Below are 17492 nucleotides of genomic sequence, written 5' to 3' on the forward strand. Positions count from 1 at the left end.
ACCTTTTTATCTATAAAGAGCCAGAGAGTAAATCCAGGCCTTGCAGGCCATATCGTCTCTGCAGTGATGGTTCAACTTTATAACATGGAAGTAACTATAGATGGTAGTGAGCAGAGATATGCACAGAAATGTAGATTTTATCTAATTCTTATATTTCACAAAATAGTTTTTTCTTTGATTTTTTTTTAAAAAACAAAATATGAAAATGTATCTTCTTGAAGCTATATGTAAGAAAACAGTGGGCCAAATTTGGCCCCAACCCATAGTTTACCAATGACTGTTCCAGAGCCCCGACACCCCTCACCCCTCTGCAATGTGGCTGTCACACTGCTGCTCCCTGTGCGAGGAGCACTCAGACACCAAAGAGGATGCTGGGGCTGTTATTTAATTTGCTGGAGGACTCCATATCGAAGCTCCACTCCTTTGCCGCTTCTTAGTGCGTGGCGAGTCTAGGAAGGATCCGTTTGTAAGCATAAATCATAAAGACTGAAATGAATGAAGTCCCAGAATGCAACGACAGTCATCTCTACAATCATCAAAGCACACTTATGGAATGCTAATAGGGGCCAAGAAAGTGATTTCATTTATTTAAACAATTTGATTGATAGCTACTTGTTGGAAACAGATCCACAGAGGAAGCTGAGCTCCCATGGACGGGGAACATGCTGGATAAACACTGTGATCTACTTGGTATTTGTCATGGCTCATGGCCCGGGAATATGCATTGGAGGGGCTTAGTGGCACAGGTGGTCCTGTTCCTCTTGGCTTCCCTTTGCATCTGAAATGTTGTCAGTGTTCCTACCTTGGTGAGACTGGGGCATGAAAACTGCCTTGAAACCATGAGGCTTCCTGAGAGAAGGCGTCCGAGTTAGAGGCCAATGCCAACCTGGCCACCTGGTCAGTGTCCCCAACAAATGCCAGTGTCTCTGGCTGCTCCATAGGAGCTCTGGGAGAATGTGTTTCAAAATGGGCTCTTGGCATACCTCGTCACTGTGCGGTTCTGAAATGCTGCCAGAAGTCCTGGCAAGCACAGCCCTGTTGCCTTCTTGGCTCCAGTTGGACTGGGCGGCAGATGGCGGAACCACTGGTGTGGTCGGGCAATGGAGGAGCTGTCTGGGGGAAAAGTGGTGGTCACATTTCTGGCAAGAGTATGCCTTAGGTAACTGTATTCCTTACTGCAATGGTACTTAGACCTTTTGTCTATTGCAACTTCTGGATACTGAAGAGAGAGGCAGGTTCCAGGAGGGCTGGGGTAGATCATTTCTTAGGATCTTCTGGCACTCCATGGAAGGTCATCTTTCATACAATATCAGAGTAACAGAAAGGTATAGGTAGTTAGCAATGCAATCGTTTTTGAATTGACAACTCCAAAAGCCGCTGTGAAGAAATATTGGTCAGTGTTGAGGAACTAACAAAAACTAGACTGGTACTCATGACAAGTCTTACATCATAGCAATAGTCTTGAGTTTCCTAACTTTGAGCTGGAGTTGATGTACTGGGTCAGTTAACACTGGCTTGTGTCTGTTGATAAAGAGCCTCAATTCACAGCAATTTTTGTCTTTGATTGATCTTAGAATACAAATTAGTTATTATTTAATAAATGTAGTCTTGCTGGACACAGCCCTCTTTAAAATCAAGATCTCTCGAGGGAAAGCTCTAGAAAGAGTCTCTGTGGTGGAGGGAGGAGGAACTGCTGTGGTAGGGTCCGTCTCCTTCACAAAGAAGCAAGAGCCTCACATTGGTTAAAGCGTTTGCCTCATCTGCAACAGAGTCTCAGAGGTGAAACTGAGCCTGCTTCCCAGGGTTTCCATGTTGCACTCTTCCCACGCTACTCTGTGGCACCCCTGAGTCATTAGGAGGCCCCATCTCTGGAGTCACTTTTCTGTCATCCCAATCCATTGGTTTCCTTGAGTTCCCAATGGAGTGAACTGTGGTCGTGGAGATGGCGTGGTCTTCTGTGCCCTCGTGGGCACACACACCATGCATGTCTTTCTCCTCATCTTGTCTGTTCAGAAGCCATTCTCTCAGACGAGCCACCCCTCCCTTCCTAAAACCATGCCATTTATATCGTCTTGCTGCGCAGGCATGAAGAAAATAAAAGAAAAAATAAAATAAAAAGAGTCTACAAAGAGCCTGACCTTAGAAAATCCTGAAGAGGAACAAGAAGGAAGTAAATAGAATCAAAATTTGGGGGGATGGATGGGAAGTGTTCTGGAGCTGGGAGTGGATGCTGAGTGCTCCGTCCTCAGGCTACACACGGAGGAGCTGTGAGTCCTTTGCTTCTGTCCATCCAGAGGGAGAAGCTGAACTCAGAGTTAATTGGTGATTTGTCAGAAGTCATGGCTCATGCTCCAGGCTTCAAGCTCAGATCTGACTATAAAGTTGGCATCCTGCCCCTGGCTGCAGTGTCCTGACCTCTCCTCTCTCCCTGCAGACACATAGAGAACTGGCGAGGCCTGCACACGCTCAACGCTGTGGACATGGAGCTCTACACGGGACTCCAGAAGCTGTGAGTACCCTTGGGTGGCTTGCAGAGCAACAACTGGGACGCCGACGGTCATCTTTGGGGGTGCAGTAGCAGGAATGGGAAGTCTTCTGTCTCGGTGCTCCCCCCCCCCATTCAGGAATCTTCTCTGGGGATGGTTGGCATCACCCATTTAGGGGTTGTCAGGGGCCACCTTAATCTGAATAGGCCTGGGGGTTATCTGAGTTTAGCATTTCAAGGCAGCCTTGTCCCCGTGCCTGCTGGGATTACGTTCTTTCTTCATTCCTGTGCTTGACACAGCCCCATACCCCATTCCCAGTGTTGCAGTATTCCGGTATCATTCACAACTGCAGTGAGCGTCAGGGCTCTAGGCAGGGAGGACCAGGTGTGAGGAGAAGAAGGCACACGAGACTAAATCTCCTTGGGGCACCAGGAGCCCTGATTCTCAACTGCTGCTCAGGATGGGTAGTGACTAGCTGCCATTAGTTCTAGATGCTCATGTTCTAACACTCACCCAGTTCTCCAAAGGAATTGGGCTTGTGTCTCTCACTGAGCCGCTCTTGGCCATCTAGGGTGACTAGCGATGAAGAGAGCCACAGCCCATTCACAGGGGAGTCTATAGCCTTCCTTCTGGCTCTACCCCCTGGAATTCTATTGATCTCCTTTTACCTCCATTTAGGACCATCAAAAACTCTGGACTCCGGAACATTCAGCCCAGAGCCTTCGCCAAGAACCCCCACTTGCGTTATATGTGAGTAGAAATGGATTTTGGGAGGTGGGGGTGCATGGAGATCATCTTGGATTGTGGCTTTGATATTTGTTGACTTTGGCCAAATCTTTTACCTTGGTCTTCAGTTTTACCTCCTTAGCATAAGCACTTGGGATTCAGTAACCTCAAAGGTTTGAAGTAGAAGTAATCCATGGCTGAATGGGAGAGTCTCTTGGCTTGCAAGTTTGTATCTTTTATAATGAAATTTTCAGTTTTATGGGAATGTAAATGACAGGGACTTAATATGGACCTGACTCTTCTGAGAGTGTGCGTAGGTAGTAGGGGTGTGTATGTGCAGAGGTTGGGGATTACAGGAAGAAGGAAAGCAAGACCAGACCAAGTATGAGAAGAGTCTAGATTCAATACAGAAGAGCTTCGAGAAATGGAAGCATCTGCATAAGATCACAGGTCTTGGTTTGGGATGGGACAGTGGACACATGATGATGGATATCTGTACCTGTTTGTGCCACCCTCACTCTTTATCCCCTCTTTGCCATGACTGACTAGTGGGATAAATTCTTTAGGCAGACCTCAGAAGAGTGGAATCATCCACATGTATGCTTCTTCTCCAAGTCTAGGTCTGGGTAGGCAGACTATGAGATTTGGAGGGAGGGCAGTTATTTCTTGTGCATCAAGGGAACATGAAAGAAAACCTCCAGTAAGTGATCAAGGACAAGACAACTGACACCGCCGCAGGGGTATACCAGTTGTCTGGGTCAGCTCTCTTGCTCAAGAAGAATAGCCTTGTGTATCTTCAGTGCGTATACCCCAAAGAGCAGAGAGTATGCATGAACTGGATGGTGTTGGGATCCACTGTGAAACAGGAGCAGAGGACCTACTGGCAGGTTGACTGGTCTTTCTTTGGCCACTGTAGTTGGCACTTGATAATGGAAGGCAATTTCCTGGGTAAAGATTTCTTACAAAGAAGCAGAGCTTCTAAGGGATGCTGTGAAGAAGTGGCAGGCAGGGGATGTAGGGGTCAGAAGAGAAGAAGAGATTCTGAACAATTATGGTTGGGGAGTGGTTTTTTTTTTTTTTTTTACAGAGGTCCCGCTATACTCTCAGGTTTGTGTGTTTTCCCAAGCACAGGGTTGGGAATAGTTATTTCTTCTTTTCAGTCACTTCTGTTTTGTGTGGAATTTTCTTTCTTCCCTCTGGAAATAGCAAGCTCCCTGGCCATTGTTTGGGACCATTTGTATTAACAATGGGGGACCGAGACCTCCCTTTTAACTGTCTAGCTCAGCTCTTGCTCCCTTGCTATGGTTTACATCCCATGGCACAATTTTCCTGATGTGTGTGTTCTTCACAGCTATTGGTAGAGCGCTGCAACCAGAGAAGGGCCTTGGACCAGATGTTCCAGGTGTTTATTTTATTGGGGATTCGAGTTTCATTGTAAAACTTCCCAAGGCTAAAGAGCTTTTGACATCTGAGAGCTCTCCTTTTTCACAACATTCAGAGGTCGTGAAACCACATGTTCTTCATGGTCGATCAGGTGGGGACAGTTGGGGCTGTGGAAGCACGTGACAGTTCCAGCTGACTACTGTTATACGAAGTGCAGCCCAATGTCACCAGACTTACTCAAGATGAGCTGAAGCACCAGCACCCACCCAGAGGGCTCTGTTAGAGACGGTGGGCGCTCCAGAGGAGGCTGAGGATGACAGATCCACAGGGCGAGGCATATAGTCTGGCACACCCGTGGGTTTATGAGTGAACTCCGGCCATTTGTGAAGACACACCCCAAATCCCTACTGAGTGAATTTCCCGGCAGCTCTGGGACATTTTCTCCTGGCAAATGGTCCAGGTTTCTCTCCTCTCTCACAACGTCTTCTATTTCTGTCTTCTAAATGCATTTACAAGTCTTCGGGCCCCAGCTGAGCAATCACAAGGCGATCACTTACTCCAACACTAATTGCCAAGCCCTGGCTCGGCTGCTATTTCTCCCCCCACTTTTTTTTTTTAAAGGGAAATGTCTGAGAAGATGTTTCTTCTCCCCTCTGTACAGAAGAGGAAGCAGTAAGTGGTATTCTTGCCCACGTCATCTCAGTCATCTGATGGGGGTAACACAACTGTCCTTCAGCAGGGAAGCTGTCCTTGTGACTTGTAGAATGATGAGCCTGTGATGTCAAGGTCAAGGTTTGACAGCAAGCATCCCTAGGTCGCCTTAAGGTCTATAAGTGACCGTCTCCTATTGGCTGCTTCAGCTTTCTTCTCTCTTTTGCTGGACATGCAAAACTGAGATATTCAGAAAGACCTTTCTGGGGGACTGGATGTTTTTTTTTTTTAACTCTCTTATGTAGATCAGGGAGCCTCAGGTCTAATGACTTTTCAACTTGATAATGGAAACATCGGCTTGCTAATTGAGCAAAAGGGCAGTGTCTCTTCTAGGCAAAGACTATACAACTAATGTCCTGTATGGCTTGTACCCTAGCAAGTAGAGTTCAGAAATCATGCTTGCTGGTAATGATAATGTGTTCTGCTGTTGCTGATCTCAGAACCCAGTGGGAGAGATAAGATGTTCTCAGTGCCTTCCCTGACCTGTTCCACACATTCCGGCTCTCTCATGCCTGCAGTATACCTGTTTTCATTATCTCTCCTTGACTATGGATGCATCAACCTGGATACATTTCTTTCTTCTCTCTGCTCCATCTCTCTTGCTTTAGACTCTGTGTAGAGCTTTCTAGGTGCTTCTCATCCCAGGTGCTACCTCAGCAATGGATAAGTCTGTAGCGTCCTTCTTTGTAAATGCCTAGAGGCCACATCCACTAACACGACTGAATATAGATTATCTCCTGAGTCTTCCAAGACCCACTTTTGTGGCTGGTTCTTTTTCCCCTTTAAGTTTCTGTAGTGTGGGTCACATATAGACTGTGTCTCGTTGGGGGGGGGCGTACCTCAAGATCAGAGCCAAATGTAGATGCTGTCTATGGGCTGTGCCCCAGTGATGGTGTTTCCTTCATCTTGAAACACTCCCTGATTTCTGGGGTACTTATGCATACACATACTTCATCTCACCAAGTTCTCTTAGCCATCCTGGTGGCTGCTGTAGGAAGCTTGATTTCCAAGGTAGAGAGAGAGCCTTATTGGTAAGTAGCAGAAGTAGAAACCTGCCTAGGTTCTTACATTCTCTTTCCAGGAATCTTCCTATTATATTATGAGTGAGAAGGCCAACAGCAACAAAACAAACCAATCAACCCAACCAACCCTGTGGCCTTGGTGAAGTAAGTAAAAAACAAAACAAAAACCAACCAACCAACCAACCAAACAGACAAAACCCCCTAAGATTCTTACAAATTGCACTAAAACTACAAGTCTCTAGGGGATAGATTGCTTAGCTAGTAAAGTACTTGCTGCATTTTCTCTCTAGAGTCCATCTAAAAAAATCCAGACATGGTTTTGGAATCCCAACACGGAGGAGGTAGAGACAGGCTTGTGCTTCCTGGCCAGCCAGTGCAGCTGGATCAGCCACCCCAGGCCCTTGAGAGAGTCCATCTCACAAAAACAACAGAACCGGCTCCCGAGGAATGACATCTGGAGTTGGCTTCTGATCTTCACATGCACACAAGTGTATGTACGCACAAACACATGCTCATGCACACACTCATGTGCACACACATGTTCATGCCCATACAAACACATGCTCATGCACACGTGCATACGAACATACACTCATGCACACACACATGTGCACACACAATGCACATGTCTCAAAAAAGAAGAGAGAGAGGCTAATTACTATTCATTAAGAATTTACTATGAGCCAAGGAATGGACCTAGTGCCTTTGCAGATTTGGGCTCACATCACTGGGCATGGTGTCTCCCTGAGAGCTTCTTGGTCCCCATTCTGTGGATGAGCACACTGAGTCCTATAAGTCATTGTTGATTTCTCCTAAGGTCATACCATAAGCTAGTGCAGTAGTCAGGCTGAGGACTCAATCCCTCTGACTCTGAAGTCTGTGCACTTTCTTACATCCCCAAGTGTTTCTTTCCTCTGGCTTTCTTAGCAAGTGCTTCCGACGGGGGTGGGGGGGGTGGGAGGGAGAGGAGCGGGGCGGGGGAGGGACGTGGAACGTGGGGTCTTTAAAGTTTTATTAGAGAGCTGCAATTTCTCCCTGGAGATTTAGCACCATCCAGCCTCAAAGAGCTCGGCTGAGAAAGCCGTTTCGTCTCTTTCCCTATTCAGGTCGGATCCTGTACCAGCGGTTGCGTTACTAGCTGAATATCTTTATTGTGAACGATTTCTTAGTGTTAGCCTATGGCCTACTTACTTCCGAGAATATTTAACATAAGATTCCGGCAAGCCAAAGGAATTTCTTTAATTCCTCGGAGTTGGTCCTGGTGGGCTCTTGGTCATGTTCAGTTGTTATAAGCAGAAATTCGCTGGGTCTGTTCAGCTGGGAACCCCAGCTCCTGGCTGCTGGGTATGAGGGTGGGATAAGGCGGGAATGCCTCGATTTGGACATGATTGTGGCAACAATGTTAGGTTTCCAAGGAGAGAAGGTCAGCAGTGTTTAGGTGGGTAGGATAAAGGAAATGGCTGGAGGCCCCACCCGCCTGGTCACTGGCTGGACAGTATGCAATCCATTTCTCCTGAGGGAACAGGCATGAAAACATGGAGAGGCTGATTTATTATGTATTACAAACCACTAGAGGTTGAAATAGCCTGATTTTGGATTCCAGGCTGATAGGCTGATATTTTAATAATAAACGCCATGCCTGCCCCTTGCCTCTGCACTGAGCCTTTTTTTTCCCCCGAGTCTCAGTGGGGTGGTGACTGACAAGCTTGTCCCCTTACTGCCTCCATGCAAGTGGCCTTCCTTCTCTGTCCTTTGTGGAGGATTCGGCCTCCGAATACTCCGTCATGGACCAAGGGCTTTGGAGAGTCACACCTGAGATTTTTTACTCACTGTTGTTGACCTTAGGGAAGCTAGGGGAATACTGAGAGTTTGGAAGGAAGTATAAGATCCTCTCCCACTTAGTACTTTCAGAACCTTCAATAAGACAAGCATGGAAAGAGCTTAATTCAGCACATTATGAAAGGCTCAGCACCCCTCCACCTCACCACTCCCTCCCTCTTGTATCCGGTTTCAGAGATGGCAGATAGTTAACCTGGAAGGGCTGCTAGAAGTAATTCTCAAATTCAGATTCTTATCCCTGCTCCCAGCCTTGCCTCTTGGCTCTCTGTTCCATACCCCTATGTGGGTGGCTAATTCATGCTTAGCTTGGCCAAAGTGGGAGTCTTCCTTTGTTTGGTTTGGTTTCAAGACAGAATCTCACCATACCACTCAGGTTGGCCTCAAACCCAAAAGTTCTCCAGCCTCAGCTTTCTACAAGTTGGAAGGACAAGCCCGTCACAACCAGCCTGGTTCCACTTGTTACAGCTACAGTTCACTCTCAACAAAGCTGTAAGCATGATTTCTTTCTTTCTTTCTATTTTGAGACAAGGTGTGTTGTAACCCAATCTGGCCTTGCACTCACTGTGTAGCTGAGGTTGGTTTGAACTCCTGATCCCCCTAACTCCCAAGAGAGGGAATGCAAGTGTGTGCCCTCAGGCCTGGCTCAGAGTGATATTTTAAGCACATAGATTCAACAACGCCACTTCTCTGCCTAAAACCCTCCAATTACTCCTTGCTTTATTTATGTAAAAGCCCAAGTCAGGATTTAAGTTGTGGCTCCCATCCCTGTCTGATTCCCGTGTGCTTTCTCCTTGCTTTCCCTGATGTAGACTCAAGCCTTCTCTGGCTTCCTGGACATGCCAGGCTCATCCCCACCTTGTGGGTTTTTGTATCTGCTGATCCATCTGACCCAGAGAAATCCCCCAGCCTAGATCCGTCTAACCCTGCTCACCGCCATTTTATCTGATGTCACTTGCTTTTCCAAGCCTTCTCTCACCACTAAAACTGAGGTGACTTTTCTTCTCTTTACAAACCTATCACTTTTTATTATATAGTGTGGCGTGATCATTTCCTTGGGTATTTTATTTTTAAAAAAACTACCGACTGTTAGAAAAATAACCATCTAGTTATTTGTATGATGGTTTGTACTCGATCTTCTCTACTGCAGTGTAAACTGCTGTGGGATGGAGACTTGGTATAATTCACTGTCTGTACCCAGTACCTAGGACAAGGTGAGTGACTCTCATTGGCCTTGATCAACCTCTGGATGAGAAGATGTCTTGATGATGGTGAAGATCTCACTAAGATCTTCATGTGTTAGAGCAGGGGCAAGGCAAGGACTAAATACTCCGTGTGGCCATTCTTTCACATTACCCTACCAACTTGGATCCTGTTTCGCCAGCATCCCCCAGACTTCTGTGTGTTGCAGAAACCATTTCAGTCTAATTTAAAAATAAGGATGCTTATGAATTACTGACATTCTAAGAATGTGGGGGACCAGGGGAATAATCTAACAGTAGAGAATTGCTTATGGTGTATGAAGCCTTGAGTTTGATGCCCAGTTTTACAAATGCAACACAGCAGACTCCACCAAACCAACATGAGCAAGAATGAACAAAAGTTAACACTACAGAGCCAACAGCTGTGTCCTTACCATCCTGCCTCTCTGTGCCTCAGCTTCTCATTTGGAAAATGGGGATGATGTGCTTATTAGCAAGACGAAACATGTGGAGCCTTATCAAGTATTAAGGAGAATAAGAATCAGTAAAAATGAGTTGCTATTTTTTTCCTTTGAGGGTGTGGTGGTCAGTCTCCTTATGTGGGTTAATAAATAAGCAGAGAAGTGTGACTTAAGAGATCTCCATGTCCCCTCAAAGTGCTGCACGGTGCAGACAATTGATTAACACACAGATATGCTTCCCCTTCTTAAGATTTACCAATGTCAAAACAGTGGCACCTACTTTATTTTAACTTTTAGAGAGAGTGATTAAAGCTATAGATTTTATCCCAATATAGGGGGGGAATGAGGACATAGCTTAGTGACCATTTGCCAAGTTTGTAAATGACCCTGTGTTCAATCCTTGGCATTAAAATAACATAAATTGTTATCCCCAGAGAAACCATTTTTCTGCACATGCACATACAGATTTCCTGAAAATTTCAGAGCTGTTCAGACTTCCTTTATACCCGAGTTAGGAGCTCCTTTGGAGGGTGTTCCAGAGAGGTGCACAGTTGAGCCATTTAAAAAAATCATATTCCTAGTAGATGTGGTGGCATACTTCTGTAATTTCAGTACTTAGGAAGTGGAGGCAGGAGGATCAAGAGGAAAAGCATTTGTCAAGCAAGAGGAGTAGAGTTCAGCTCTTCAGAATCCATGTGAATACCTGGTGGACACAATGGTTAGCCTGTAACTCCAGCCTCGGAAAGTGAAGCCAAGGGAAAGCCAGAGCAAGTGACTGAGACTTGCATTTGGGTGAACTCTGGGTGTAACTGAGAGACCCTGTCTCAAAGAATAAGGTGCAAGAGTGATTGAGGAATATTCCAACATCAATCTCAGGCCTCTACATGCATACATTCATATATACATACATGTATATCAACACACACATATGAACACACACACACACACACACACACACACACACACACACACACACACACACACACACACACACATCTTGTTTTCCTTTTTGGCAGAAGCTTCAGTAATTTTCCTGGTTCTCATGAGGCCACTTTGTAAGCAGAGACTTCTCTTTCATTTCTAGGCTGCTCAGACCCAAATAATCACACAGAACCTATATTAATTACAACACTGTTTGGCCTATTAGCTCAAGTTTCTTATTAACTTATTCTTACATCTTAAATTAACAGATTTCTATTATTTTGTATCTTACCATAAAGCTTGTGGTTTGTTACCTCTTGCTTCTTAAGCAGCTCCCTGGTGTCTCCCTGGATCTGCCTACTCTCTATTTCCTGCATGACTTTACTCTGCTAAGCCCTTGGCCAAAACAGCTTTATTCATTAACCAATGAAAGAAGGACCTCCCACATCAGCCACCGTATCTCTTTTCACTCTGCTATGGAGCAGGATATGGTGATGCTGCAGATGGAGGCTGCTCCATTAGCCTGAGTCTTGTGGGGAGGATGATGGGGCCACACCACAGCTGACCTTCCCTGGTCATGTAGAGAGAAATATACGTTTGCTGTGGTCACTAGAAGATGAAAAAGAGAACCCATAAATGACAGTATCTCTACCCTGTACATGAAGTAGGTGGGCCACCAGGCACCCACCACACTCTTGGTGCCTTGATTGTTACTGCATCCTTTCCTCCACTGTGCAGGGAGGGGGCTGCTCTCATGTGGCTAGCTTTGAGCCTTCTGTCACTTAAATATATAAACTAGCCAATAATGAGCTGGTTGCAGTTGTGTAAATTTTGGCAGGCTGCATAGACAGCTGCCATTTTCCGTGTCTTCCCACTGGAGGGGGTGCTGGGGCACTCTGGAAACCTCAGGGGGTCATTGGACAGAGCTGGTCTGCAGTGGGGGAGGTGACTGTGGAGCTGCGATCTGGAAGGGTTGTAGGTCTGGGTTAGTGAGACCCAGACCACTGCTCAGGGCACAGTCGCTGCCGTCATGGATACGTGATGCATGATTAATAAAAACTCAGAGAGGGAAATTGGGGCTCAACCTGAAGATCAGAAAAGCAAAGCAGCCAGCCACTGGCTTTTACCTCTACCACAGTCTGAAATGGCGATCCTGCCTCCAAGAATCTCCGAAGGAGACTGAGACTGAGAGCTGTCTCCTCTAGTTCTGGAATTAAAGTTGCACATCACTGGGATTAAAGGCATGCACCACCCAGTTTCTATGGCAAACTAGTGTGGCTCCAGGGATTAATTATTGTAGCCTGGTCTGTAAGGATGGCCAGTGTGGCTGTTTTACTCTGTGAACTCCAGGCAAGCTTTATTTATTAAAATGCAAATGAAATATCACTACAGACATGTACGGCCATATCCACATAGACTTCCTCCTAGAGCTGTTTAGACACATGTTTTTGTTTCTAGGCTGTTGTGTCTGGCCATCAGGTAAACAGAGAGAACTGCCAATGGAACAGGACTTGTAAATGGAGCCATTTGCCCGTGGGATAGGATTTCCACAGATCCACTTATTTGCGAAGGATTGAGCCAGGACCATATGCAGTGGTGTATTTGAGTGGCGGCCTGGAGAGGAGCCAAGGGTGGGAAGGGGGCTCGTGAGGATGGCTGTCGGTGTGCGAGAGGTACTGTTTAAATGTGGTGGTTCTGGGCAACCGTCCCTCCCGCCCCCTTGCTTCTCTACCGTGCAGTGATCTTGGCTAAGCCGCTTAGCCCATGAAGCCTGTTTCCACACCCCACAAAATGAGGCACTCTTTGGATGACCCAGTGTCGACCTTAGAGCAGTTTAGAAAATTCTTCCTGGAAGAAAGGTCTGAGCTAGGACACAGCTGGCACCCTAGGGCGCCGAGGCCTGAGGAAAGCTCTAGTCAGTTTGTTTTGGTCCTACCCACTGCCTTCTGCCCACCTATCTGGTCTCTCTGGAGGACCAAGCGTTCCAATCCAATGACTTTGAGGATGTGGCTCCTGGGAACCACTACTGTGGACTGAGCTTTTGCCAAGTACTCTATATGCTGTTCTGTGCTCACAAGAGTAAGTACATGCCATCACCCTCCCCGTTTTCCTCATGGCTTTTTGAAGCAGAGAGAGGTGTAGGCAGGTTGCCTAATTCCACAGCCACCAAATGGCAAAGCCAGAAGCCAACTACAGGTAACCTGCTTCTGGGCCTCTAGTGCGCATTCTCATAACAGCCCCATTCCGCGCTCTGTTCAGCCCTGGCTGTTGTCAGTTCTCAGGAGTCGGGATCGAGGAAAGGAAGGCGATAAAGGAGGGCCTTTCCTAGAATGGGCTCTGAGAGGGAAGGTCCACGAGGGACCACCAGATGAGCCCCTATGGCTACTACCTGGCCACGGACAGGGTATGGGTGAGCGAGCAGTGCCCCTTAGCTTGCTAGCTGGTGTTCTGAGGGCCATCGCCAGTTATTTACACTGGGCGGACGCTCTGCAAAGACAAAGATGCTCAATGATCAATGATGTTCCGTGCCACGCGGTTGTGAGAACCCCGGACTTTCAGCCACTGATTTCTCTTCCCGTTCTTTGGACCCTGCCTCAGGCAGATCTGTGTCTGCGTATGCTCACTCCACTATAAAGTGTGCAGATGACGCTGTTCCAGCATCCTGTGGCTTCAAGCCTTCAGGTGCAGCTTGGGTAGCTGAGTGCCCGCTGGAGATGGGTGGGGGTCTCTTTGCTCTTCCCACAGTCCAGCTTCTTTGACAATGGATGATGCAGAGCACATCTCTTCTTGTTCCTTTCACACGGATCATCTTCTAGAGCCCCAGATGAATTTGCGCCGCAGAATTCGCCAAGCTGCGGATTCCTAACTGGACTTTCTCAGCTGCTACCCATTTATTTGCTGCCCGCGAAGGCAGTCAATTCCCAGTCCACTGACACCATTAGTTGACTGAGCAATCGCCTCTCCCGGGGCCTCGTGTAGAAATTATTCCTTGTTCCCTAGCGAGACAGGTGGCAAGCTTCCTCAATTGATTTTCTCTCTTTGCGACCATTTGTGTCTCTCCTCCAGTCTCCTGTGGTCCTGGGTACCCATGTCCTCTTTGGCAATTTCTCCTTGCTTACTGTTTTGATGGTCAGCATTCTGATCCGCTCAGGGCAGGACCACTGTGACCTAGATAACACGGCCATGGGCTGCTCTTGCTGGTTCACTGCATTCTCTCTATAGCTTTTTACACAACCCTTTTAGCGGGAAGTCCCAAAGTCACCTTATAGACGCGGTTCTTCCCAATGCCAGACATCTTGGGTCTCAGGATCCCCCGAACCAAACTATTAAGGTTTTTTCTTATAACCTTGTCAACTTTTAATGTTGAGCTACTTAGTCCACTGCTGGGTCAACATTTTGGCCTCTGGCCTGTGTGGTTCCAAGCCTTGGGAGTTACGCAGTGTGTTTGTATTTTCTGGTCTTGAATATTCTCGATAGATTTTCTTTTCTTTTTTTTTCCCCTCCCCTAAGGCTTCATTACTTCCCATTTGTCCACATCTCTTTTGTCCATTTCTCTTGTTAAGGACAGATTTAGAAAATGAGTTTAGTGCCTTGGCTGTTTTGGAGTCATCATTAATCTCAGATCGACTTCGTCCCTTAGCAAGCTGGCGCCTCTTGTCTCCTCCCTTGTTTCTTTCTGATGAATTTGCAAAAGCCTCCCTTCCTCCCAGGTTAACCCCTCTGTTCTGAGGGTTTGCCTTGGTTCCACAGAGCTTCTGTCTTTCCTGGCCTGATCTTTTAGGTGAGCAGCTACGGAGGCTGCCCTGAACTGGAAGGGTCCATGTCTTCCAGAGGGGTTCGCCTTGCACTAGCCCCGACTGACTTGGTCTCTGGATTCTAGATTCTGTCTCCCCCAACATGCCCTGAAGCCAACATGAGAAACCCAACCCAGACCCTGAAACCAACCTGTAGAAGGGCCTGTTTGTGCAATGATACAAACATCCCCAGTGACAAAGACTGGGTCTTCTTAAATCAAGCTTCCTCAACATTAAGAGAGTCTCTGAAAAACGAGTAAGAGTGACTGGAAAATGTGAAAATGAACGAGGTCTTGAGCCTTGATTTAGCCATGTCACCTCTTTCCTCTTATCACCTCTGCTGAAAAACCGTGCCCGAGGATTTTTCCAGAAACACGAGGGATTAGTATCAGTCACAGGACACCCTCTCCTGCGACTGCACAGAGTCGGTGCTTACTCAGTTGTATTTCCTGTATCCAAATCTGTGTCAGAAGGTCAGTCCTTGTTCAGCTCTACAAGGACTTTGAGGCTCCTCTGGGATTCTGGCCCAGTGTGTGTGTGTGTGTGTGTGTGTGTGTGTGTGTGTGTGCAGTTAGCGGGTGAGGAAAGTAGAGTTATAGTGGAGAGCTGACTGGAGCCAGGTTGGTACTGTACAAGTCTTCTGGAAATTTTCTAGCACATATATCCTTGGAAATTTTTAAGAGGTGTTGGTGCAGTTATTGTCATGGACGAAGTTGCGCCAATGTGTTATTGTCATCCTGAATGAGGGACTCAAGACAGAAGAGTGGGAGGTAGTGACCCGGAACTGGATATAGAGAATGTGGTTGGTCGCTAGGTATCCACTCCTGCTCATTTTAGTTCCTTTTTCCTCATACAGATGTTTCTTCTGACTTTGGTCATCAATGCCACCTCCAAGTTTACAGCCCTGTTTCTTTTGTGTGGTCTTTTTCTGTGATTTTTTTTTCTCTTCCCAGGACAGCACTCATCAGATTTTCCAGCCTATGCAGACCAAGGAGGCTGAATTCCTCAGAGGGTCTGGGATTCAGGGAACCATGTAAGGTCACCTGTGTGCTGGTAGAGGGCATCTGCCTTGCTTGTGCTGAGAACTTTACTGAGTAGTGAAGTCAGCTGGAGGAGTCACTTCTTGTGTGTCAAGAATTTCAGGGTGATATGGGCATTTTACAGTGGGAATTTTACAGTGGGCCTCTTGGGAGCTGGAATCCAGAATCCAAGTTTGGAGATGTAGACATTGGTCCTTCTGATGCCTCTCATGCCCTGGCTGATGATTGCCATGTTGTCATGGGCAATGCAGGAGTATAGGCAGGCTCTGTCGAGAGTGAACAGGTGGCCCCTCCTCTTCATATCTTCTCTCTAAATTGCGTCTAATCTTACAGCTGTCACTCTTTGCAGTCCCCAGGGTCATTGTGAAGATGGAGTGGACGGTGATGGCAAGGGACTTTGACAAGCACCCTGGAGCATCTTGGGGCATGCTGTAGCCTGTGTTCACTTTGGGAGAATAAGCAATGTCAAGCCAGGGAGTTGCCCATCTTCCTGAGCTTTCCCTTCTTTCTGTGAGCTCAGTGCTTAAGTGGAGAGGTTATTGCTGGGTGAGACGTCCCCTCCTTATCAGAACACAGAACTCTAGGGGAACTTGTCCTCTTGTACTTGGCTAAAGATGTTGATGCGTGTGTGTCACTGTCTCAGTTTGAAGATCAAGTTTTCAAGATTTTGAAAAGAGTGTTGCTGATGAAAATGACATCAACCTCATTCCCAGGGACAAACTTCTCCCTTCCCTGGAACCTGACATTTAGCACTCAGTGTTTTTGTGGTTTAGAATACTACAAAGCCCACTTATAATAGTCCTTGGAGTCATGGGGCACTTTTTTTTTGAAATATGAATGCATTAAATCCTTCCAAGGACATCTATTGATGTTCCGCTCTGCCTCAGACAAAGATGCCAGTAACTTTATGTTTAGGTCATCGACTTCATGGAGACAGTTTAGGGTGGGAGGGGACAGTGTAGAGATAGTTAAGTTACGATGAGATGAGAACTGGGGTCCTCCGGGTCATTTAGCAAAGGCACATGATGTGTCTGTTGGGAAGGGAGGGGTTATGGCAGAGACAGCTACTGGAGTGATGGCAGGTGTCCTTAAGTCCATCAGTGTCTAGGGCTTGGCATCTGCCAAAGAGTTGATGCAGGGAATAAGGAGAACAGCTGTAGGTAGAGGGCACTGGATGCTGTATGTCTAGAGTCACAATATGTTTGTAGGGCCACATGCCTCTGGGGATGACAACACAGCTCACAGCCATTCTTCAATGTGGCCCTATCTTCATGTTCTATTGTTGTGAAAAGACACCATGACTATGGCAACTCTTATAAAGGAAAAATCTAAACTGGGGCTGGCTTACAGTTTCAGAGGTTTAGTCCATTGTGGCAGGAAACTTGGAGGTGTCCAGGTAGACATGGTGCTGGAGAGGTAGCTAAGAGTTCAACATCTGAATCCTCAGGCAACAAGAAGAGGGAGACCCTGGGCTTGGAATGGGTTTTCTGAAACCTTGAAGCCTGCCCCCACTGACACACTTGTTCTAACAGGGCTACGCCCACTGATCCTTTCAAAGAGTGCCTCTCTCTGGTGATCAACTGTTTAAATCATGGGCCTATAGGGGGCATTCTCATCTAACCGCCACAGGCCCAAGGACAGTCCTGCAAAAGAATTAGAATCTTTGGGTATCAGTTACTTTTCTCATTAATGTGTAATACCTGAAAGCAGCAACTTCAGGCAGGGAGATTTATACCTGCTCATGGTGGAGGGGCTGTAGTCTATCATCTATCATGAGGATTAAAATGCAGCAGGAAGTCACTCCAGCTATAATGTCAGGAGCCTGTGGCTTGACTTGTTCCATCTGGAAGTACCAGGAAGCTGAGACACACACACACACACACACACACACACACACACACACACACACA

The 17492-nt window shown here is 46.8% G+C and overlaps 1 protein-coding gene across 4 annotated transcripts in view; it reads left to right on the forward strand.

Moving 5' to 3' along the window:
* Window positions 1-17492, forward strand: part of Ntrk3 (neurotrophic receptor tyrosine kinase 3) — a 360980-nt gene that overhangs the window by 53468 nt on the left and 290020 nt on the right. For all 4 annotated transcript variants that reach the window (XM_005357742.2, XM_005357743.2, XM_005357745.3 and 1 more), the window contains exons 2-3: window positions 2435-2509; window positions 3165-3236. In XM_005357742.2, coding sequence (XP_005357799.1) covers window positions 2435-2509; window positions 3165-3236 — 147 coding nt within the window. The remainder of the gene's footprint in view (window positions 1-2434; window positions 2510-3164; window positions 3237-17492) is intronic.

The sequence above is a fragment of the Microtus ochrogaster genome, chromosome 22 (assembly GCF_000317375.1).
Source record: "Microtus ochrogaster isolate Prairie Vole_2 chromosome 22, MicOch1.0, whole genome shotgun sequence".
Classification (NCBI taxonomy): domain Eukaryota; kingdom Metazoa; phylum Chordata; class Mammalia; order Rodentia; family Cricetidae; genus Microtus; species Microtus ochrogaster.